General features: G+C 46.2%; 1 protein-coding gene across 12 annotated transcripts in view; it reads right to left on the reverse strand.

The window, feature by feature from the left end:
* AGAP1 (ArfGAP with GTPase domain, ankyrin repeat and PH domain 1) overlaps positions 1-24,211 on the reverse strand; it is a 616,003-nt gene that overhangs the window by 300,191 nt on the left and 291,601 nt on the right. For all 12 annotated transcript variants that reach the window (XM_032277597.1, XM_032277595.1, XM_032277594.1 and 9 more), the window contains 3 exons: positions 20,610-20,737; positions 18,971-19,126; positions 11,418-11,510 (listed from right to left, as the gene is read on the reverse strand). In XM_032277597.1, coding sequence (XP_032133488.1) covers positions 11,418-11,510; positions 18,971-19,126; positions 20,610-20,737 — 377 coding nt within the window. The remainder of the gene's footprint in view (positions 1-11,417; positions 11,511-18,970; positions 19,127-20,609; positions 20,738-24,211) is intronic.

Consider the following 24,211-nt stretch of genomic DNA (forward strand, 5'->3'; position numbering starts at 1 on the left):
AAGAAAGAAAGGAAGTCCTAAGTGACTCCATGTGCCTAGAAAGGGGAGCTCAAAGTATGGCTCCTGGATTAGCAGCATCAGCATCACCTGAGAACACAGAAATACAATTTCCTGCCAAGCGTGGTGGCTCACGCCTATAATCCCAGCACTTTGGGAGGAAGAGGCAGGTGGATTGCCTGAGCTCAGGAGTTTCAGACCAGCTTGGGCAGCATGGCAAAACACTGTCTCTATAAAAAATACAAAAAATTAGCCAGGTGTGGTGGTGCGCACTTGTAGTCCCAGCGACTTGGGGGGCTGAGGCACAAGGATCGATTCAACATGGGAGGTGAAGGTTGCAGTGGGCTGAGATCGTACCATTTCACTCCAACCTGGGCGACAGATCAAGAGCCTCATTTGATCCAGGCGCCAGGGAGTGCTGACTCTGCAGGACAACCCCACATAAAACAGCCTGCCTTGCTGGTGCCCCACCAAGAAAGTACACTGTGTACTTGATGCTTGATCTTGCATAGAAAAGACGGCCGTGGGCTTGGCACGGTGGCTCACCCCTGTAATCCCAGCACTTTGGGAGGACAAGGCAGGTGGATAACCTAAGGTCAGGAGTTTGAGACCAGCCTAACATGGTGAAATCCCATTTCTACTAAAAATACAAAACTTAGCTGGGTATGGTGCCACATGCCTGTATTCCCAGCTACTCGGGAGGCTGAGGCAGGAGAATTGCTTGAACCCCCAGGAGGTGGAGGTTGCAGGGAGGAGGAGGTTGCAGTAAGTCAAGATTGTGCCACTGAACTCCATCCAGCCTGGGTGACAGGGCAAGATTCCACCTCAAAAAACAAACAAAAGAAACAAAAAAAAAGATGGTTATGGTGAGCACAGACAGCATCAGGGGAAAATGCAACAGCACAGGCTTTTCTAGAATGTTCCACAGAGGACTCCTGGATTTGAATTCTAGCTCTTCCACGCACTCCGAGTATGTAACATTGGTCCGAGTGTGTGGAAGGGCTGGGATTCAAATCCAGGAGTGCTCTGTGGAACAGAATAGCAAGTTGCGTCTTAGGTTGGTAGAGAATTAAATGAGGTCCTATGATGAAGCATCTAATGTAGTGTGCAATATGTACTCGGCATATAACTGCCAGCATTCTTATTACAAATCTCAACAATAATAACTTGGTTGATTCTGATGAGTTTTTAAGCAGAAGGGAGCAGATCGGGTTGAACAGGCAGGCCTAGACTCAGGATAGCCCCAAGATGTTAACAGTAGTTTGAAACCTTTCTGTTTTCAACAGTCTGCAAACATTAATTATAACACTAGGTATTTTATAGACAATGTCTAACTAGGAACACATTTCCCAAGCTAACAAACTCTTTTTTTGAGACAGAGTGTCACTTTGTCGCCTAGGCTAACTGCAGTGGTGTGATATCGGCTCACTCATGAAATGATTGTCCTGTCTCAGCCTCCTGAGTAGTTGAAATTACAGGCATGTGTCACCATAGCTGGCCAATTTTTGTATTTTTAGTAGAGACAGGGTTTCGCCATGCTGGCCAGGCTGGTCTTGAACTCAAGTGATCTGCCTGCCTCAGCCTCCCAAAGTGCTGGGATTACAGGCGTGAAGCAACACACCCAACCTAAAACTAACAAACTCTTCTATGCCCTCATTTATAATATTTACATTTCTATATGTTTAATTATAGCTGTCAGCTTTGGTACCAAGGAAAGAGTGTTTTTGGTTTCAAACCTTGGCCATCAGTGCGTCAGTTAAAAATAAATTCGAAAGGAAAAAGTGTTTTTGCTACTCAAAATGATCTGATAAAAATGTCACTGTCTGATGACTTTCCTGAAAAGCCTCAAAAGAAGACTGTGAAGACTTCTTAAGACACCACCTTCTTTAGAACTTGTGGAGCCAAAGGCTCTGGGGTAGGCAACAAGGAAAACCATGTCATCTGGGGGCGGGTGAGGGAGAACCACAACGCTGTCACCAGGCTGCAGTGTCCGTCGTGGGACAGACTGCAGAGCCTGGGCCTTCCTGACCATCTCTGGGAAAACGTATCTGCTCTAAGAGCCATGCCAAGTATCATATGGAGTTCCACGGCTACTGTTTCTAAAACATGAAATTCCGACAGTCAGTGATTCTGCCAGGAGACGTGCTTGTTTGCCTGTCAAATTCTCTATTCACAAAGAACAAAACTGAGCTTGGGAGAAGTCTTACTCCACAGTTCAAGTTCCTAAATGAGAAGAGAAGTCTGCTATCAGGAACTGTTAAACAAACACGGCAGAACCGGAGTGAGACTTCAATGAGACGATTTTCTCGGGAGTCTTGGTCCGGTAGACAACTGTTTTTTTTGGTTTGTTTTTTTTTTTTTTGAGACAGAGATCAAAAAAGGAGTGCAGTGGCACGATCTCGGCTCACAGCAACCTCCATCTCCTGGGTTCAAGCAATTTTCACACCTCGGCCTCCCGAGTAGCTGGGATTATAAGTGTGCAACATCACGCGTGGCTAATTTTTGTATTTTTAGTAGAGACGGGGTTTTACCACATTGGCCAGACTGGTCTTGAACTCCTGGCCTCAAGTGGTCCACTCACCTCAGTCTCCCAAAGTGCTAGGATTACAGGTTTGAGCCACCTCACTCAGCTGGTAGACTACTGTTTCTATGTAGTATTTGCAAATGGGCAAAGACTGTGGGAAGTAGGCACAGCACCCGTCACATGTGGGGATTTTAACCTTTAAGGTGAAAGGCCTCCTAAATCTAACCTGGGGTCTCTGCACTCCTGCTGTATCTTTCTTTCAGTGAGGAAGTAAGGATATGGCCACCTTTTATACCTGTAAGAAATTAACCAAAACACAAAGCACCACAGCCACTGTCCAAGCCACCAGTGACACAACTGACGGACAGTGGGCACTTGCTCAATGAGCAGGCTTTTCCTGAACATTCCCAGCTGCAGGCCCAACGTTTGCCCGCGGCCCGGAGGAGCCGCCTCTGCAAGGGAAAGCAGCTTTGGTTTTCAAAAGCAACCGGCAGGCTGCCTCCCACGGATGGGGCGGAAAGCCCTCAACTGCTGTAAGTGCACTGCACAGAGTGAGAGCCACACACCCTGTAGGAGGATTCGTTCCAGCAACAGTCTTCCTTCAAATGACAATAGTTTACCACAACTTAGGAGAGTTTCGATGGAAACCCTCAAGTCAGAGTACTGTGAACCTCCTATGTTTCCTATCTAATGTATACAGTCTCTTAAAATAAGTTTTTCTTTTTCATTCTCAGATATGTTGGTTAGAAGAAGAGTGGGCTTACCTTGTATCACCAGGAAGGCCTAAACTAGGACATTACAGCTGGAAAGAACATGACAGATGGCCCCGGGTCAAAGCTCAGCTCCACTCTACCTAGCTGTGTGTTACAGGCTGAAATATGACACCCACAATTTGCCTGTTGAAGCCCTCACCCCGGTGGGACTGTATCTAGAAACAAGTACTTTAAAGGGGTCTAAAGTCATACAGATGGAGCCTGGATTTAACGGGACTGGCACCATTATAAGAGAAAGAGACACCAGGTGTGTGCCCACGGAGCAAGAAGGCAACAGGCTCAAGCCAAGGGGAGGCCTCTTGGTTTCAGCCTCCTGCCCTTTTGCAGGCAACAGGAGCCGGCTCTGCCTGGGCCTCGTCTGGGACCTCCAGCCTCTAGAACCGAGAGAGCAGCTGTTGTTCACACCGCCCAGGCTGCGGGATTTCATTACGGCCGTCCTGGGGACTCAGGCGCTGTGTGGTGCTGCTGGGCACATCCCACTGTCCCCCCAAGCCTTCATGCTCCCATATGGGAAGGGGGACCATGGCACTTCCTAGAGAAGAGGGACACCCGTAGAAAGCTCTAACACAGGGCACTGGGGGAAGTGGTCCATAAACGCTGGTTACCGCCGTCACTCTGGCACATTAGAACCCCCCAACATCTCAAATCCTATGGGGGCAGAGTAAGAAGCGGAGGGAGGCCTGCTAACCCGCCACACCACCGCTCCTACTACCGGCTCTGTGGGCAGCTAGAGTCCTCGGCAAGCAGACACCTGGGGCGTTTAGGTCCCTCCCTCCCCCCTTCCTCTTGAACCTCACCGTCCACAGCTCTGCTCTCTGCCTTCCTCCTGTTCTGCCACCACCTACTGTGTGTCCCAGGCCAGTGGGATTGTCCCCGCCTCCATTTCCCTGTCCTTCCCTCACCCTCACCTAACTCAGCAGAATTCAGCATTCCTTGAAGTGACACCCGTCCACTTGCACTGGGGGTCATGGGATGGGAATGTCAGTATACATCTGGGCTCAGCCTGGGCTGCAGACACCTTCTGCCTCCTCCAGCCCTAGCCAGGGACCCAGGGTATGTCACACAAGGACCAGGGTACAACTGTTATAAGTTGTCAAATCTGATACGAAATAATTCCAGAACAAAAGTATCTGCTGATTCATCAAGACAAAAACAAGTTCTGGCCAACACTAGCTTTGAGAATCTCTCCTCTACTTGTAGGAGTTTCTATTTCTGAGCTCACGGGGAACTGGATTTCACCACCATTGTTCGACTTTTAACGAAAATAAACACTATTCTGCTGAAACAAATCACTTAGATATTCTCCTGGTGATATGGGAGGTGGGCAGGGAAGTGCTGGGTTGAGAAGGGTGGCCTCCCTGGCAAGAGCTCCACCTGGGGCATGTGGCCACAGACCTTGGTGTGGACAGGCACTCCTGTTTTCATGCCCAAATGTTGCATCTTCCGGGACCACCCTGGCCCACCGTGTCCCCCCCATCCCGTGCCTATTAAAAACGCCGAGACCCCAGCAGGCACACGCACAAGTGGCTGGACGTCAAGAGGAGCACACGGGCAGAAGAACACCCCGACAGACTCTGGCAGACCATCGACGGCAGAACGATGTGGATGACACACAGTTTAGCTGGGCGTGGTAGGAGAGTCTGGCTGCTGACTGGCCCGACTCCAGGGAAGACCACCTTCCCACTCCATCCCCATTCTGGCTCCCATCCATCTGCTGAGAGCTACTTCTACCACTCAATAAAACCTTGCATTCATTCCCCAAGCCCACACGGGACCCAATTTCTCCAGTACGCTAAGGCAAGACCCTGGGATACAGAAACCCTCCGTCCTTGCAATAAGGCAGAAGGTCTAACTGAGCTGATCAACACAAGCTGCCTGTGGACAGCCAAACCCAAGAGCACACCCTAACACAGGCGCACTGGGGCTTCAGGAGCTATGAACGCCCAGTTCTAGACCACACTGTGGGGTTGGAGCCCAGCCTCGCCACAACCTGCTGGGTTGCATGCTCCCTCTCGGGGTTGGAGCTAGGGGGCGCCAAAGAGGTGAGCCACATGCCCATCACATGCCCATCACATGCCCTGCGAGGGGAATAAAGGAACTTTTCCTGTTTCACCAGCTCCTGGCTGATGGATACACGAGGACGCACCAAGTCTTAAAATTAACTTCCATCGTTGGGAATGACATTCTGTTTGCGTGGCTGCTGGTAGTGCACACGCGCCTCAGCTATGCTACTTCCTAACACCCTCATGCAGTGCTCACCACCCAGGGAAGTACTATTTTCAGCTGCTCTGCAGATTTGTGTATAAACGATGGATTTTGTGTTTTGGCCAAAGTAATTCAAACAGACATTCTGCTGATCTTGTGAGGAACGTATTGTCACCCACCTACGTTGCCAAAAGGGTGGGGATGTAGGGGAGGGTGTGACCGATACACCCAAAGACAGACGACTGTCATTTCATGTGTAGGCACCGAGAGACTCTGGACTGTTCTGGCAATGACAATATAACTGACAAGTCAAAATAAAAGCACTGATACACCACCTGGCCCATTAAATTAATAATTGTCATTGGGCTGGGTCTGTTGTAAACAGGGTCCAATGTAGGACTCTCAGGGAGCTGTTCACTCAAGTGAGGTCAATTAGCTTTCAGGGCATGGGAGTTCATGTCAGTAAGTTATCTGCTTCTGGGGAGCAAAGCGGGCCCCGATGCCCAGGCAGAGCTGCTTTGCCACGTGAGCGAGCATCGTATACTTGGCGAGCTTCTCGCTCACCTTGGTTCCTCACCGGTCGCGCTTAATAAATGTGAGCCAACCTCCTGTAAACCTCTGCCTGCAGAACTCCTCTCTCCACGCCCCTGAAGGAAAGGCACAGCCAGGCCTCTCGATCTCTGCCAATCTCTGTCAAGTTTCAGCACGGTCTTCACATTTGTTTCCTCCATGAAAGCAGCACACGGCGGCGAGGCAGTCAACCAACTTGCTGTGACCAGTGTCAAAGTTTCAGGAGCTGTTAACGCGGGCGTCATTAGGCTGCTTTCATTCTGCCCACGCCACACAATACACCCCTCGTGTTGATCCCAGGTACCAGACAACACAGGTCGGTGGCCTGCGGCAGGCTGGACGAGGGGATTAACTCCAGAGGTTCCTTTCACTTAATTGACAATTGCCTCTTTCTACTCAACTGAGAATCAAAAACACGCACGGCTTCAAAACAGTTCACAGGCCCGATGGCGGGTGCGGTGGGCTTGCTCCAGGCAGGCCGGCTCTTCCTCTGACAGCTTGGGAAGGCTTTTCCCGTGGCTTCAGATGGCTGCTGGAAAATGACTACTCTCACAGCTGACTCCCTGGAGGTGGCCATGACATCAGGGTTCAAGGTCAAAATTAAGACTTAAAAAAAAAACTGTTATGAGGAATGTTGTTCCTTTGGTGCATTCACTGAGTGTCACAAAAGGGAGTCTGCCCAATGGAGGGTCCCCCGCATCGCCCTGCAGCCCCAAGAACTGAGAAACGGCACCTTGGTGGGCACCTCAGAGGAAGGACCAGCGTGGGGGCCTGCAAGAAAAGGACCCTCAGCACGTGACCACTGCAGTGATTATCAGGGCTGTCCCCTCCCGATGCACACCTCTCTGCCCACCTTTCTTCAATGCAAGCAGACATCTGCTTCTCTCAAAACATCAGCCACTTGACCAAATAAACACAAAACTTCCTAAAGTTGTAGGCAGTGTTTTTCCCATAAATCTCTAAGAGCTTTCTGTGAGTCCTGCTAGCACTTAAATCCTTAAACACAAAACCATGAGCTCCAGACACCCTGGCCAAAGCTGAGCCAGGCGCAGTCCCTCTGAGGTGTCTGCATGACTGGCGGGGGTGGTTGCATGCCCTGCACACTTTCTGTATTTCTCATTGCTAACTAACCCCAGGAATGCCAATCCCTTGAAGGTCCAAGCACGAACCAGGGACGGGAATAACAGCTAAATACAGCTGGCCTGTCTGAAGAGGGAAGAAAAGACTCCAAGTGGAAGGATGATGAGGCAAAGACGGTCTCTACTATTCTTTTTTATCCTCTGAAACCTCATGGGACAAAATATCATCTCAAAAGGTGTAGTGAGGAGGTTCTGCGTGTTCACACCAAATAAAAATAATGCGCTTCCAATTGTGTCAGAATGACGAGATAAACTGACCAAGATTTCCAAAAAAATCCCAATCCTTCAAGTGGATGCTGCCCAGTGCAAGGCAAGACCTGAAGGGTTTCTGCGGCCTGAACATCGCGGGCAGGAGGGGATGGTCAGTCTCTCTGACCAGGGCTGTGCGAAGGGCAGGGAGGAGGCCAAGGCTTATGGCGGTGTATCTGTACTCAAATACAGAGATTAAAAAATGCTAAAGAGAAAGAAAGAAAGGAGCGCACACAGCTGCCGTCCCCTAAACAGACCTCCCATCTGCCATCCACGATTTGCATGTCACCTTCTCCGGGCTCATTTGTACTTCATTAACTGCCATTGACTTAACAAGATTTATGCAAATGGCACCATAGGAGCTCCCTAACTCCCACTGCAATCAAGTGATTATGTATGTACAACTCTCCACAGCAATGAAAAATTAATACGTGACAAGCCCACTTGCCGCTGAGCCGGGCCTCTGGCTTTTATTTTTCTTGCTTTGCCTTTTAATTTTTACTCGAAAAGGCCTTATCAGTAAAAAGAAGAAACCGAAGTCTCTGAACCAATCTCCTCCAAGACCCCAGGAAGGACAAAAAAAGCAGCAGACCCAGGTCCACAAGAAATGAAGTTACATTCCAGAAACTAAGTCATATTCTTGACGGGGAATCTTTGGGAGAAGAAAGAGAAACTCACTGACCATCACAATTCGGCTAGCTCCCACACGTCAGCGGGGGTGGCTGGCGATTGGAGTGAAGCAGATACCAGACGGAAGTGAAAGGGGTTAACATAAGCCACTGCAACATGTCCAATCTGTAATATCAGGGGTTAGGTTGAAGGCTGCCTTGCCTGGGTCCTAAACCATCCACTGTAAGACTCCTGTCAGGGGGAAAAAGTCTCTGCATTAGCAATTCCATGCAGGTTGCTGAGGTTCTAAAGCGATTCCTCTGCCATTAGGCAAAGGTCCATTAGCCAGCGTGTAAGGCTTCGATCATGTAGACGGAGTCTTTCACATGGGCTGAGCCCTAAGACAAAGTTCTCTGCAGCTGGGAGAAGAGAAGAGAACACGTTTTCGGCATACACAGTAAGGCAGGGAACGGAGAGACCCCTCCCACCCGGAGAAGGGCTGAGCATGGCTGTGTCATCCCTGGAGAAACATGTTGCTGCTGGCAGTCTTAGAAGTTTCTTTACACAGTCATCAGATATTTCTGTCTGAGGTCGGGTTCGCTTATTTAATTTAAAACATGTAACTTTGCTTCCTGAGCTTTCTGAAGGCTTTTCATCAACGGGCAGTGGCAAGAGTGCAGACACGGGGGCAGAGAGGCCTGGTCCAAATCCTCGGACCTACTTCCTAGCTGCCTGGTCTAGGGCCCTACCTCCCTCTGTGTTTAAAATAAGGAGATCACAGCTACCACAACTGTGGCGATGCTGAGGATTAAATGGGGTGCCGTATGCACAGCACTTACGTAATAAGCACTCATTTAATTGTTCATTTATTCAACAAATAAATCAGCTGAGTTTCTAGAATATGCCCATCAGGCTCCATCCCCCGCAATCCTCTCATTTCATTTCCACGCTGAAGTCATCACACCAGGTGGGTCAGGAATTCAGGCTACCTGGAGTGATCTATGTTCCTTTAGAAACATGAGCACACACAGGGATGTGAGATAAATCGATACCACCGTCTGCAAACCCACATCAATCCACCCGATGCACACAGAGGCTTTGACAAGGGTGCCCTGAACATGACTAATTTAAAAATCCAGTTTTGCTAACATTTAAAAATTCTCTGTGGAACCTCCACATCTAGCTGCTTCAAGGGCTTCAGACATCATCCAGTTCCCCATTTTACAGATGAGGCACCCGAGGCCTGGGGAGCCAGCCGCGGGAGGGAGCTGTCTGTGGCAGTGCGAGGCGGGCAATTAGGAGGGACAAGGAGCTCCCTGTGCCCAGGAGTCACCGGGAAATCAGACCATGATTTAGATTTCAACGAGATTACTTTGAATATTCACAATCGAAAGGCTTCCAAGGACTGGATAATACTCATTTTACGCTTGATGGTCAACTCCAATCTGCACACATATTGAAAAGCTAGCCTGCAAAGCTAGTCCCCTCCACAGATGAGCAGGGTACAAATTGAATGAAGGTTCCAATTATACCGGGGGCCGCCTGGCTCTGCACAGACGGACTCCTGCCAGGCTGGTGAGCACTCCCACCCAAATCAACCACAGACAGGCATTAAGGAAATGGCCTATTATTAAGTTTTAATACTCCCCAGTTTATGAAAAAGAAAATAATATGTTAAATGATTTTTATAATTCTAGTTGAAAAAGGTTATCAATGGCATAAAAATTACACATGAAAATTAGCTTATGCAGATTTAGGTTATAAATAAATGCACCAAGAAAGAATAAACACCTACGTGCAGAGCCCTCTAAAGAACCTGTTTTATAGTGGAACCGCCACCCACCATCAAAGCAGAAGGTTCTGTGGTTGCTGTTGTCTTTGAATATATGGAGGGAAGAGAATTTCTACTAAAGGTGCCCCGTGCCAAACCACACATTTGCAGCCTGGTAGCTGAACGTATGTCTTACACAGATGCATGAGGACCTCGGTGACCACCTGTAGGCCTCCTCCTTCTCTGCCTGGCAAAGGCAGGACCTATGAGGCAGGAAGTAGAAAGCCTGCTCCTAGGCAGGGTCAGTGACGCTGTTGGCAGAGGTGTGGTTTTTGCAATAGTTCCTGAGCTCCTTGGGAAACTCTTTGGACTCCCTCCTCTGGTCTCACCCAAGATGCTGTGGTCCTATTTAACCCCTTCCTCTCCCAGGGCTTCACGATGACACTGCCCGGCCCCGCTCTAAGGCTTGTTCCTATTTGCTTCAAATGGACGAAACCTGCATCACCAAAATAATCCAACTCCCTTTGTGGAAAGACTCTACTCTTTTTAAGGGCAGCCAGTGTCTACACAGTTCCTAAGGGATTAGTGATGCCGTGCAGGTGCCCGCAGAGGAGAAGAGGGCAAAGCAGTGAGCTGGACCAGAGGTGCACATGGTCACAGGCCCCGTGCCTGAGAGGCGGAGCCATTCCCCTATCCACAGAGGCTTTTGCTCAAGGAAGTACTCTAAATCAATTGGCTTTAACAAACCAAACGGTGACATTTCCAGAAGCCACTGTGTGGGGTTCAACTCTATTTTTATTCTCCTTGGGAATCGAACCACAATCTACGTCACATATGAACTCCAGGGCTTTTTTTTTTTTTTTTTTTTTTTAAACTGGAGATATAAAGTGATTTAGAATCTGGTTTCTGGGCTAATGAAACCCTGTTCCAGGCTAGCAACATAGGCCAAAACAAATGCTTGAATTCAAGTCCTGTTGTGTAAGGAGGAAGTTTAATTAAGGCCCCACATTACAGCTGTAAATGTTCCTTTATGTAATAAGGTCTAAATGAAACTGAACCTAATCAAAGTTACAATTCCTTCATTAGCAAATTACAAACAAGAGCACACAGCTGACACACCGGCTATGATTATCACAACTAATTGCCTCGTTGCAAACCAGCCTGAAACAGTGTTCAGATGTCCGTCTGTGAGAGCAAATTAGGGCCACGTCAGGCTGTTCCTGTGATCACAAGGGGCTCTTGTAGGCGATCTGAGTTACTCCTGTTGCCCGGCGGCCCGAGGCCCAATCAAAGCCGCGCTACCAAGGCAGCCTTTGAAGACTCTCAGCCTGGAAACGCACTCCATATGCAGGCGGGCAGCCCGTACTTCATTAGGTCTGTTGTCTCCGTTCCCTCTTCTCATTCTAATGATCCCATTTGAATACACACAGGAACTCTGCTAATTGATGTCAAGTGAGAGACTTCTACATTCATCAACAGAGCACATCAGACAGACCTTGGCGCGCACACCGGCATCATCTCTGGGCAGACCTGAGGTGTATCTCTGGCGACAGGGAGGGGAGGATGGGGACGTTGCTCACCTGTTTAATTGGGATGGCTCTGCCGCTCCCGATGCTGTCCGCACGGCTCTCTAGGCCTTTCTTCTCTTTGTCTGGGTCGCTCCCTTTCCGAGACTGCAAGGCAAAAGGAAAGTTGGCATCTGGGTAAGGGCTGAGGTTCACAGACAGGGCTCTGCCCCTCTTTGTAGAATTTCTGCCAATACACATTTAGAAAACACGCATGATCTATGTGTGAGCACACAGACACGTCCAACAAGCTAAGTAGTTCATCTCCACTGACTCATCATTTTAAAGAGGATCATCTAAACTTTCCCCCGGACTTTTCCACTGCAAAATTGCCTTTTAATTCTTTTCTTAAAAGTTCAAAATTCAATTACTGGGAACCAATGGGCCATACAAGAGAGTAACACCCAACAGAAAAACACATTCGAAAGCCACAGTTAACACAGCCGAGGGAAAAAGGGACTGCTCAATATTTATTTGGAAAATCTACATAAACATACGTATTTAATTAACGTTTGAATGATTTAAAAATTCTGTTAACTAGTCAGCTGTGTGACTTTACGGCACACCCTTGATTAGTATCAAGGTGCAGCTGACATTTCCTTTTATTGCTTCTGGGTGGTTGGAAAATGGCAAATTCGAAGTTAAGCTAATGGACAATACCACAAAAAATAACGAAGGGAAAGAAACCCCTGAAAATCGCCTTTTGACAAAAGGTCAGTATTTGGGAAATAATGAACGGCTTTGTCTGCCAAGGTCCTAAGTCAATTATCTCCAAGGCACTGCTGATGCGCTATGAACGACCGAGTCAGCTGGTACAGAGAGGGAAGGGTGACGACCTTTAACCCAGGGAAGCCCCAACCAAAAGCGCACCTTGACTTGGGGAAAATTGAAGGAGCTCCACCGTCTCCGTCTCGTCTCTCCATGGCACGAGAAAGCGTGAGCACAATGATTTTCTGACAGATTTATTTTATTATGAGAGAAAGATCGGAGACTCGTCCTCCTTAATAACTGTGCTGACAAGTGACAACTTCACTCCATTACTTTTCAATGGGAACATTACTCACGCAATATTGAAAATGGAGAAACATTTTCATGTGCTTTTCAAATCTGAGATGATATATGAAATGAACAGACTTTGTGGTGTCCACTGCTACAAGGAAAAGCTAATGGAATCCAGGTTCAAAGGGATGCGAGATGGAACAGCTGATTTAAAAAATACACACATTAAAAGGGGCAATGTCATGGGTCATAATAAAAACAAGGGCTGATGGGACACACTCAGGATTCCAGCAGAGGCTGTTACCAAATTAAGGAGGAGGACAAGGAGCACAGTTCCCATGATGGAAACTCAGATCCAGCACTTCAAAGCGAGCTACTCTCCTGGGTAGCTGTGCTCATTAGGAAACATGCTTCTCAGATGGTGAGAAGAGCTGATGCTTATTGAACACCTACTATGTGCCAGGCACTGTGCACTTGTATCCCCTTAGGATGGTAGAGATCTAGAATGAGATGACAAGGAATGTATCAAGCAACAAACAGAAAGTTGCAGATGAATATACGACACAGGGTTTAAACTTTGGGGCCAGAAGGAAAATAGAGATATTTATTAATTCCTTGTCAAGTTAAGGGCTCATTTTTCTCTTTAATTAATTCTTAATAATGTAGAGTAAGAGCTACACAATAGCCTTAAATTCTTTTATCCACATCCCAATCGACGAGAAACCTGGCTCCTGAGGTTCCTAGTTTGAAAATAAATTTCAAATCACACAGTAATAACATTAAAAATTTTTTTTTTTAGTTAACAAAGAATATTTAAGAGTACTCTGGGAGTTTTACAATTTCTAAATTTCTAAATTTGGAAATCCATCTTCATTATTCTCCATTAACCAGAATGATTAACAAAACAAACATTAAAAAATTAACATCCTCCTCAAGGCAGCACATCTGTCCCCCCAGCCACTCCAATCTCACAGCAGAATTTCAGATTCCACTTAAAATGGGAAGAGAGAGCTAAATGCACTGCTGCTAACACCTTAGAGCATGAGCTGGGAAGAAGTAACCTCAGCATCTCATCACGCACTCTGAGATACAGGAGACTGAAACCTCACTAAGACTTCACTGCAAAAATAAAACAAAATTTCCTGACAACTTTAACAATTTGCTGGAGACAGTGAAAAAACTAAGATTTCCAGGAAAGAACAGCGGCAAGCTGTGAGGCCAAAGAGTCTGCTGCAGCTGAGCCCCACAACTACTTAGCCGACATCGCGCTGTATCTGTAAAGTTGAAATCCGACAACCAGACTAAATAACAAATCCAATGGACACAGACACCATAGCACGTACAAATTCCCAGTGAAGTCTCCTTTCTCTGCCAACTGGGGAGACATCCTTCTGTGATGCTGGAACGGCTCCGAGGAATCATCAGACACAGGGCAGCCCTCAGCGCCCACTGCGTCTGCCAGGAGTGACCCTGCCCTGCATCCAGCCTGCTGCACACCTCCAGAAATGTCACAAGAGCAGATCACACCCATCCCAGAGGGGCTGCAGATTTAAAGTCAATGCACAGCAAGCCACCATAGTGGCTGCTTGGCCTCCAACAAACACTCAATGCAGAGGAAAGAAAGACTGAGGAAATCCAGTCGTCACCTGCTTCTTTACAAAAATGTTTAACCTCCCCTGACGTGGTGAAGGAAGCTATGAGGGACACCCCCATCAACTACCTGCCTACAGGGAGAAGAGCATCACTGCCAAGAGCCCTCCGTATCAAACAGAAACCTGCTTTCCCCCTTTCAACCAGTGGCTACGTCAGTGGCGGCTGGAACACACTATGGGAGGTACCCAGGAGCACCTTCTCTGCAAAAACAATGAAATGCCATTCAAACAATTCTATTCACACTATGAATCTGGCTGCCTTATTTTTTTATAGCAAGTTTCTGAGCTGGGCAACGTATATTCACAATCTTTAGTTCCTGCGTATGCTTGGCTCTGTTTAATGGTATCAGCATTATATGGTAAGCTTTGAGAAAAAAATCACATAAATGACATCATTATTATAAAGCTTGAAAATGGACAAAGCAATGCAATGTATGGTTTCAGGACTCACACTGGAGCAAGTTTACAGCATAGACACAGATAATATATGCCAAATTCAGGTTCGTGCTGATCCCTGGGCAGAGAGGCAGGAGAAATGCATTGTGGAGTCACTTGAGGAAGCTGCAACTTTTACTTAGGATTTGCTTATTTCTTGCAGTAGCAGCGTGGCAGAAAAGGGCTTGTATCTGATGAGGTATGTGGTGGGTACACATGTGTTTTTTATTTCTGTATGTTTGAAAAATTTTTCTAATAAAACATTTTAACCACATGTAAACTAGGGCCACTAAACTAACTGCTCCAACACCACATATTACCAAACCAGGGATTAAATGGACATAGTCTTTTAATGTTTGTTTTCTTCAGTGATTTCTTTTCAAAGAAGTAAGTGAAATAAAATATAACTTAGTGTTTGATTAGTAAAAGTATAATTCCTACTGCAAATGTAACATAATTTGCTACTATTGCAGAGATTTTGTTTGTACTATTTTGTAAAAAAGCGTAATTCATTTTGTTTAAAAATTGTCTATGAAAATATGCAAACAAACATCTGGGAGCACAAAACGTTAGCCCAGAGCAGTACATTACAGTCTACTTTATAAAATAGATAAGAACAGTGTCAGAAAAATGATGCGTGTACTACTTAATTAACTATGGCCTCTTTACGACGTTCTAATAAATAAGGTGGATAGTGCCCCTGCAGCTGGCTCTTACAATCCCAGGCTGCATGGATTCTTATTCACTCAGATCGTCTGCATACCATGCATCTGTCCTCCGACTAGACACTTCCAAATAAATAGCCATTTTGACAGTTTATGCCTAGAATTACCAACAACTGCCAGGGATGAATAATCTATTAAATGTTACGTATTTAAAAGTAGAAGAAAACTGGTAATGATAAAAATTTAATTTCTTAATCGCTAAAATTTCAAAATTAATTTGCCTTCTTTTCGTTCCTTGGATGACACTGACATCTAGTGGAGTTACTATTTCCAGGATCTTCAGCTTAAGAATACACCGTGTACATCACCACCACCATCACCACCACCACCACCACCATGATCACCACCACCACCACCACCAGCACCACCACCAGCACCACCACCACCATCACCACCATCACCACCACCACCACCATCACCACCACCACCATCACCACCATCACCACCACCACCACCATCACCACCATCATCACCACCACCACCATCACCACCATCATCATCACCACCACCATCACCACCACCACCACCACCACCACCACCATGATCACCACCACCACTACCACCATCACCACCACCATCACCACCACCACCACCACCATCACTACCATCACCATCACCACCACCACCATCATCATCATCACCATCATCACCAGCATCATTTTGTTCAATGTCAAACCCAGTGAGGACCAATATATGAGTCTCTGCCTGGAATTTTCACCATCCTTTCCTTAAATGCCACAATGCAAACCTATTGCAGTGGTAGCTTCTTTTCTGACTCCAAATTTCTATTCCCACTAATGCCAGTGGGGCAGCTGGATTCAATTTTTGATCTGATCTCAAATTTGGTTTTCAAGGTTAAGGAGAAAGAGAACACACACTGGTAACACCCAGACCCATAGGCAGGCCATTATTACTACACGACACGTTAATGGTGAAATAATGGTGATTTTTGGTCACTGTAACAGTGAGTTTTTATTGGTTTCTGCATTGCATCTGCCCTGCCTGGCCTCTTCATGGATGCCTGTCAGTGCACCTGTGTGTCTGCAGCGTGAATCCACAGGAACAAGGCCCCTTTAGCTCTCAGTTCTGTCCTCTCCACCTAGTGTGCAGAGCCCCTTCTCCTTCACCCTAAACTGCCTTCCCTTGAACATGGGTTGACTCTGGCAATGAGTGTTCCTCCCAGACAGTGAGCAAAACCAGGGCTGTGCAGAGAGCAGATGTTAAGTCAGTATTTAACTGAGCTGCTATTTTGATTCTCTTGGCTTAACGTGTTCCCTTCCCTAAGTCACCTGGGTTGTCAGTTACCCAGTGGGACACTACTTTCTAGCACACTCCAGGTCCAGAGCTTATAAAGGGAGGGGATGGGAAAGTGCTGATATAAATATTCCCATTTTTAAAGATACTTTGTGGTTTTTAACTTTCTCTCCTTAGAAGACAAAGCAAAGTCAACAAGCACTGAATGTAGCCCTCAGAAGGCGTCTGGGAATGAGCGCTCGCCCCACTCCACTCCCTTAACAGAGACACAGAAGGTGTTCTCGACCACCAGGATGCCGAGCCCGCCCCTCCTGCAGGGCACAGGCCACCTGCCCACAGCCCACCCTCTCAGTCCAGCTGCATCTCTGGCGATTGGTTTCTCCAGCCACTGAGTCACTGTGCAGCCTGTTCTGGGAGGAAACACGTCAACCCAGAGCCCCCCAGCCTGGATGTAGAGAGGGGCTGCAGGTGGCTGATGGAGCTGGGAAGCAGCTATTTAGGTGACTGCTGCTGTTCTTGCTGTGTCTGAAGAAACTGTCCAATAAAACATCTTATCCATGGGCTAATTTAAGCATGAGAGATACTCACCTGTATTTTGCAGAAACCTAAACACCCACCTCCCAATCTATCGCATGTGCCTGACACTATCAGGAATCATTTTATAGCATCAATGGCAGTGAGAAAATAAGGGAAGCAATGCCACCAGGTCTCTACTGTCTCTTCCAGGAAGTCTTCCCGGCAGCCCCAAGTACTATGGTTTCCAGCTGAGAGAGGTCAGGTAATTTGCCTAAGGCCAAACATCTGTCAGCAGTGGAGGCCAGGCTCTGAGCCTGGTCTGTCTGATCAGTCCTCATCCTGCTGCCCAGCAGTGGCCTCTGTGGGAGCTGATCTGGCGCAAGGCACCCAGCGAAGGCAAGGGGAGGCTGGGGAGGAGGGGGTGTGTGCTGTTGGCAACCGCTTTCACAGTCATGAGTACCCAGGGAGAGACTGCATCAGATATGCGGCAGAGAGGCAGGGGATCTCCCAGATGTGGCAGGAACCGCAACATCACATCAAGTTCCTCTTCACAAAGGGGCAGCAACTCAGACTCCCAGTCACCCCTGTAGAGTCTTCCTTTAATCCAATAGGACATATTAAGCTTTGCTTCTGGGTCAGCAGTGATCAACCAAAAATTCAAGTCAGATGGTTTAAAACAGGACACCACTGACCTGGGGGGCTGGGCATTCCCTGCTGCGAGGGGCCGCTCTGTGCACTGCAGAATGCTCTGCAGCACCCTTGCTTGCTACCCAGGACTAGACCTCTGCAGTACCTTACCTTCCCACTCTCCTATTCCTGTTGTAACAGCCCGAAGTTTCTCCAGACACTTCCAAATGTCCTTGGAGAGTAAAACCACCCAGGCTGAGGCCCACTATTTAAAAAGCATATACTTGTCATGCACAGAGGTGATCCAGGGAGAGAGTGTTCTTCTCAAGTCAAAGGGCTCAGTCAACTGACAGCAGCTATGTCTGGAGTTTGGGGCTCAACTATGTAGACTCCAGATTGATTGGTAATGTCTGCTATGCACAGGGAAGAGACAGGATGGTAGCATTTTTGTCTCCTCTGTAGTTCAGGGATTCTTTGCATTTTAATCACCCAGGGAGTTTTTAAGTACTAAACATGCTGGCTGTGCACTATGGCTCATGCCTGTAATCCCAGCACTTCAGGAGGCCAAGGTGGAAGGATGGCTTGAGCCCAGGAGTTCAAGATTACCCTGGGCAACACGGTAAGACTCTGGCTCTTAAAAAAAAAAAAAAAAATTAGCCACACATAGTGGTGCATGCCTGTGGTCCCAGCGACTCAGAAGGCTGAAGTGGGAGGATTTGAGGACTGAACCACTGCACTCCAGTCTAGGCAGCAGAGTAAGTACCTGTCTCAAAAGAGAAAAAAAAGGAAGTACATATGCCTGAGTGCACCCACAGATGATGGATTTATTGATCTGAACCCAGACATCTCATCTCTGGTTTGAACATGCTCTACAGAAAAAAAACCAAGTAGAAAGCCTCATGGCAATGAGCCTCCAGAAGGCATCTCTCCAACCCCCGCCTCCATCCCGAGGCACCCCAGCAGCAGCAGAAGAGGGCCTGTGGACCATAACAGCTTAGGTATCATCTGAATGGTTAGAGGCACACCTCTGGGAATCTTGGCAGAGTTTTGCCATCCCTTTGTATCCAGTGTGACATGTCTTTAGCTGGAGCCACAGGGTAACAAGTGCCTTTATACACACCCACAGCTCTTCATTTCTGACATACGAATCTATACTCGTCCACACCAAGAAACTCCCATTCTACTCGACATCCAAATCTTTTCTTATCACAATTTTCTCAGTGTTTCACAGAAATCAATGCTATTCACATTGATATAGTTGAGATTCTACAAATACCATTGAACCCTGTGGCAACCAGGTTTATGTTAATGGACACTCTTCAGAATTGCACTCAAATCTCCACCCAGGGTTGACACTCACGGTGAACAGGTTGGACCGGCGCTTGGACTGCTTGCGGACAGGCGTGGGCGTGTTGGCAGTGGGAGGAACGTCGATCCGAAGTTCCTTCTGGCTGGTGCTGGGAGTCGATGGAACGGAGGAGGAATAGTCGCTTAAACTCCCACCGCCATTACTTGTCTGAAATGATTAAAACCCAAGGTTTTACTAACACCACTCAGGAACCCAAGGTCTCCACTGAAGCAAGGTCATAACCAACAAGTTAGCATGAACCCCATGGAAGGGACGCGTGAGATAAGCTGACTTGCATTCATTGCTTTGCCAGGTCTATCAGCAGCAAGGCTACAGAGTCTCATCCTGGAATATGCCAATCATCTTTCTCAGTAGAGTCTTCTAAGAAAAGCAGCAGAAGAAAAGGAATTCTCTTTCATTTAACTTAAAAGATTTCTGAGAGTTCAAATTTGATGGTTTTCTCTTTCCTCTGAAAATGAAAGGGGTTGCTTAAATGGATTCTGTGGTTCCTCCACTGCTCTAGATCAGTAACCACAACTAACATTCTGAAAACGACACCCGGAAAATCTGAGTGTTCTTGAAAGATATTTCAAGACTCATAGAAAACTAAACATAGCAAGTGAAGACATGTTTTTTTTTGAGACAGGGTCTCACTCTGTCACCCAGGCTGGAGTGCAATGGCCTAATCACACTCACTGCAGCCTAGATCTCCTGAGCACAGGTGATCCTCCCACCTCAACCTCCCAAGTAGCTGAGACCACAGGCACAGGCCACCACACCCAGCTAATTTTTCTATTTTTTATAGATATAGAAATGTAGTTCTGTCATGTTGCCCAGGCTGGTCTTGAACTACTGAGCTCAAGCAATCTGCTCGCCTTGAGCTCCCACAGTGCTGGAATTATGGGCATGTGCCTCTCAGCCCAGCCAACATTAACACTCATGACTGTGCCTTTCTAGGCTCTGACAATACGTGCCGTAATTTACTGGCCTCCGACGCAAACTGAAAGCGTAACACCAAACCTTTTCACCATATCCTTAAAAAAAAAAAAAAGTGCCAATGGAATGCCTGCCCAAGAAGCATAATTAGAAAGCAAGCACAGGCAAAAACAAAGCCAACTGTTTCCTTCAGAGGTTTTTGGTTGTGTTCTTCAAAGTGACAATTATTTTGTTTGCTTCCAAGTAAATAATTTTGCAAAATGTTGTTATGGAAAGACAGCGGTGTCTATGGGACCTAAGGGACATGGTAATTACAACTGAATGCTGCTACCAAATTTAAGGATAAAGCAAGATCGGCCATTAAGATTCACTCAGAACTGTTCAACCTATAAGCAGACAAGGACCACGACCAGAGCAGGGTGGTTTAAATCACCAGCGAGGACCGCAGCACACACCTCCCGCCACCCCCGGGCCAGCATGCCTCATAACACAGGCAGCATGAAGACAGAAAACATTAAAGAATGATTCCCATAAAAATCACTTGGCCACAGCAGTTTCTGAAGAAAATGTTAAGTCAATTACAGCATGCTGTTACTTATAAAGTTGAAAAGAAAAAAAAAAAAATCAACCTTAGCATTGGCTGGGAACACTGTTTGCACGTTCTCTTTGCTGCTAAGGTGTCTTTCAGTCTGACTTCTCACGTCGCTCAACGTACCTGGCTGATGTGCACGGCGGACACCTGGGCCGAACAGACGGAGGAATGGCTGGGAGAATTGGGGAGCGACTTGCAGGGGCCTATGGACAGCTGCTGCTTCTTCCTCGTGGCAACAATCTTCTGGGCAACTGGTGGGCACACAGACAAAAAGAAATCCATGTGAATCAGTTTCCAAATTCAGGAACAGAGCGGAGACCATCAGTTTGTCATTTCCTTCTTTCAGGGTAATAGCATTCCTGGTTTTTCACTGAGCACAAGACAACCGCAATAAATAGGACATTTTCCAGAGTCTCCTCCCAACCCCTGCCCTCCATCAGCTGGACATGGCCAGGTACACAAGCTCCGGCCGGCGGGATGACGGCAGAAGGACCACGAGGCAGCTTTCAGGGATCTTCCCAGAGAGCTTCCCTTTGCCCACATAATTATATGTTTTTCCTACTTAATGCCTGAAATGCACAAATGTTACGTAGCCTCTGCAGCATTGTGGAACACAAGGTGACACTGGGAACGGAAGCCACATGGGAGAGAGATGGAGCCGGACCCTGACTCCGGTCCCCTGACTCCACAAGGGCCTCAGCAGCCCTGCACAGACCACCTCAGAGGAATGGGAAGCAAAAAAAAAAATACACACCTATCTAAGTTATTCTAATAAAATGATCTTTTTTCCAGTTACTTGGAACAAAAATAATCCTAAATAAGGCAGGGCAATTTAACCAAACCCCTTGTAAAGACAAAAATCTTTATTTTCCCCAAAGCCTGAAGAATTAATATATATATATACACATACACACACACACACACACATATATGCATTTATATATATGCATATACACACACACACACACACATATATATATACACACACATATATATACACACACACATATACATACATATATGCATTTATATATATGCATACACATACACACACACATATATACACACACACACACACACACATATATATATATATACACACACACACACACATATATATATATACACACACACACACACACGCACATATATACTTTATTTTTTTACTGCATTTTAGGTTTGGGGTACATGTGAAGAACAATGAAAGATTGTTGCATAGGTACATACATGGCAATGTGGTTTGCTGCCTTCCTCCCCATCACCTATATCTGGCATTTTCCCCCATGTTATCCCTCCCCAACTCCCACCCCCTGCTGTTCCTCCCCTGGCTCCCCCCAACAGACCTCAGTGTGTGATGCTCCCCTCCCTGTGTCCATGTGTTCTCATTGTTCAACACCCATCTATGAGTGAGAACAGCTATCATATAGAATTATACTCAAGGACATGTAATTATATTAAAGACCTTTTTTATTTAAATATATGACTGAACACATTGGAAGTTTATCTTAATCAATACAAATCTAAATTCAACCAGCCATAACTTCTCTTGGCAAATAGGCTCACTGATAAAGCATACTGAATTTAATTGGAAAGGAAGTCAACGATTAGAAAACTCTTCCTACACCCATAGGTGTCACTGCCGAAGAGTAAATACAGTTTTTATTTGAATAGATGTGTGTCTTTGGGGACTAGCAGCAATTAAGTTCAATGATATTCAATCCTTGTCTTTGCCTAGATAGTTGCTATTTTCAAAGATGTCCACGGAAAGGAACACATCATCTCTCCCCAGCAATAGGTGATAATATAGACGAGGCTCATATAGTGTTTGCAGATAATTTCTTTTCCAAATGAATAAAATTTTAATAAGAAACTGGTTTGTCCACAGCCTATCGGTTTCATGTAAATGAATGATAGTATAAATATGATTAAGTGAAACTGCAATCTATAAAAAATGGCTCACAGAGAGGAAGAAGCAGCTTCATTAGTTACATCCCACCTCCAATAGGCCTCTTATCATCCTGAAAGGATGATATCAATTAATTTATCTTCCGGTAGTGTATTGATCATAGCCTTCATCAGCTAATCATGTTTAAATTACAGAGGAATATCACAGCACTCTGTCACTTCTGAACCATTGGCATATTGATCTGGGGTCTTGAAGACATTTATTAGAATATTTTAAAAGTCATTATATGAACTCAAAAATAAAACCTAAGATTTCAACAGATGCAAAATGTGTTGGTCTAGGTATACTAAAATTGCAAAACCAAAAGTAAATCAGACAAAAATCGTGATTGCCTGGGTGAGTGCTAAAGTAATGCTACTTTCTTTTTGAAAAACAGCAAAAAGAGGCTTTGATAATCAACTATACTGAAATCTGATTTTACTGCCAGACTCAGAGTTGCTACTATTCAGCCCTGTGACCACACTGACTTTATCTCATAAGAAATGCACAGATGTCAGAATTAAACAGGACTAGGATGGATGCTGTGAGAGATTTGCAGACATTTTCTATAATGTTTTCCATGCCAAGGGAAGATTTGAGTAAGTTTCTAAGACAAGTCAAATATGTTATTAAAATCCCTATTTTATGAAACTTCAAACACAAATGAATGTTTGTTCTACTTCCTACTTGGAGTCTAGGAAGAGTCAGTTCATGAGTAAAGAGAATATTTTTACAACAAAGCTTCTCATCAGACTATAGACAGGGTGTATAAACTATGACTATTTGGCGTTGTTAACTGCTAAAATTCTTCTGTCCGTTTAATTACTGTTCTACCACATTAATTACACAATCAAACGAAGTCACAGCGTCCAATAACTCATAGCAGTTTTTAAACTCTGCTATTTTTTTCATATTAGTCCTACTTCCCCTCTACCTATAACTGTTATGTCCCTCCTGCTTCCACACAGAAATGGAAATGATTTATAAGTATATTGTTCTAAAATGCACAGCCTACTTTAAAACTATAGGGTAACCCGTAAGAATAAGGGAAAACTTATTTAATGAAGAACAAAAAGCATCTGACTTCAGGGAGGGGGAGGGGGAGGGGAGGGGGAGGGGGAGGGGGGAGGGGCAGCAGCATGAGGAATAGGGGAAGGGAAGGGGCAACTTTGTAACATCTGCCCATGTCTCCCCCATCTTGAAAATGCAAACTGGCTACACAAACAGCCACAAATTTGCCAACTGCTGTTGCTGCTATTTGCTCGATGTCCCAAGGATGGGTGGAATCTCTGGGCACCTTACTTAAAGTCATCCCTAAATGAATTGTTTGGGTGGGCAAAAAGCTAGAGTGACAACTGCCATCCAAGGCATTATTATTTTTTTTTTTTGAGATGGAGTCTTGCTCTGTCTCCAGGGTGGAGTGCAGTGGCGTACATCTCAGCTCACTGCCACCTCCGACTCCCTGGTTCAAGCGATTCTCCTGCCTCAGCCTCCCAAGTAGCTGGGATTACAGGCACGTGCCACCACACCCAGCTAATTTTTGTATTTTTAGTAGAGACGGGGTTTCACCATGTTGGCCAGGATGGTCTCGGTCTCTTGATCTTGTGATCCACCCACCTCAGCCTCCCAAAGTGTTGGGATTACAGGCATGAGCCACCCAGCCCGGGCCATCTGAGACATCTTAAGTCCATCCCCACACAAGTCTGCAGCAGGCTGAGTGAGCTCACAAGAGCTTCTAGAGGGGAAAAAAGCTGTGAGGTTCTGTGTGAGTGGAGGAACC

This window comes from Sapajus apella, unplaced genomic scaffold, assembly GCF_009761245.1.
Source record: "Sapajus apella isolate SASKATOON/1434 unplaced genomic scaffold, GSC_monkey_1.0 scaffold10, whole genome shotgun sequence".
NCBI classification, from domain to species: domain Eukaryota; kingdom Metazoa; phylum Chordata; class Mammalia; order Primates; family Cebidae; genus Sapajus; species Sapajus apella.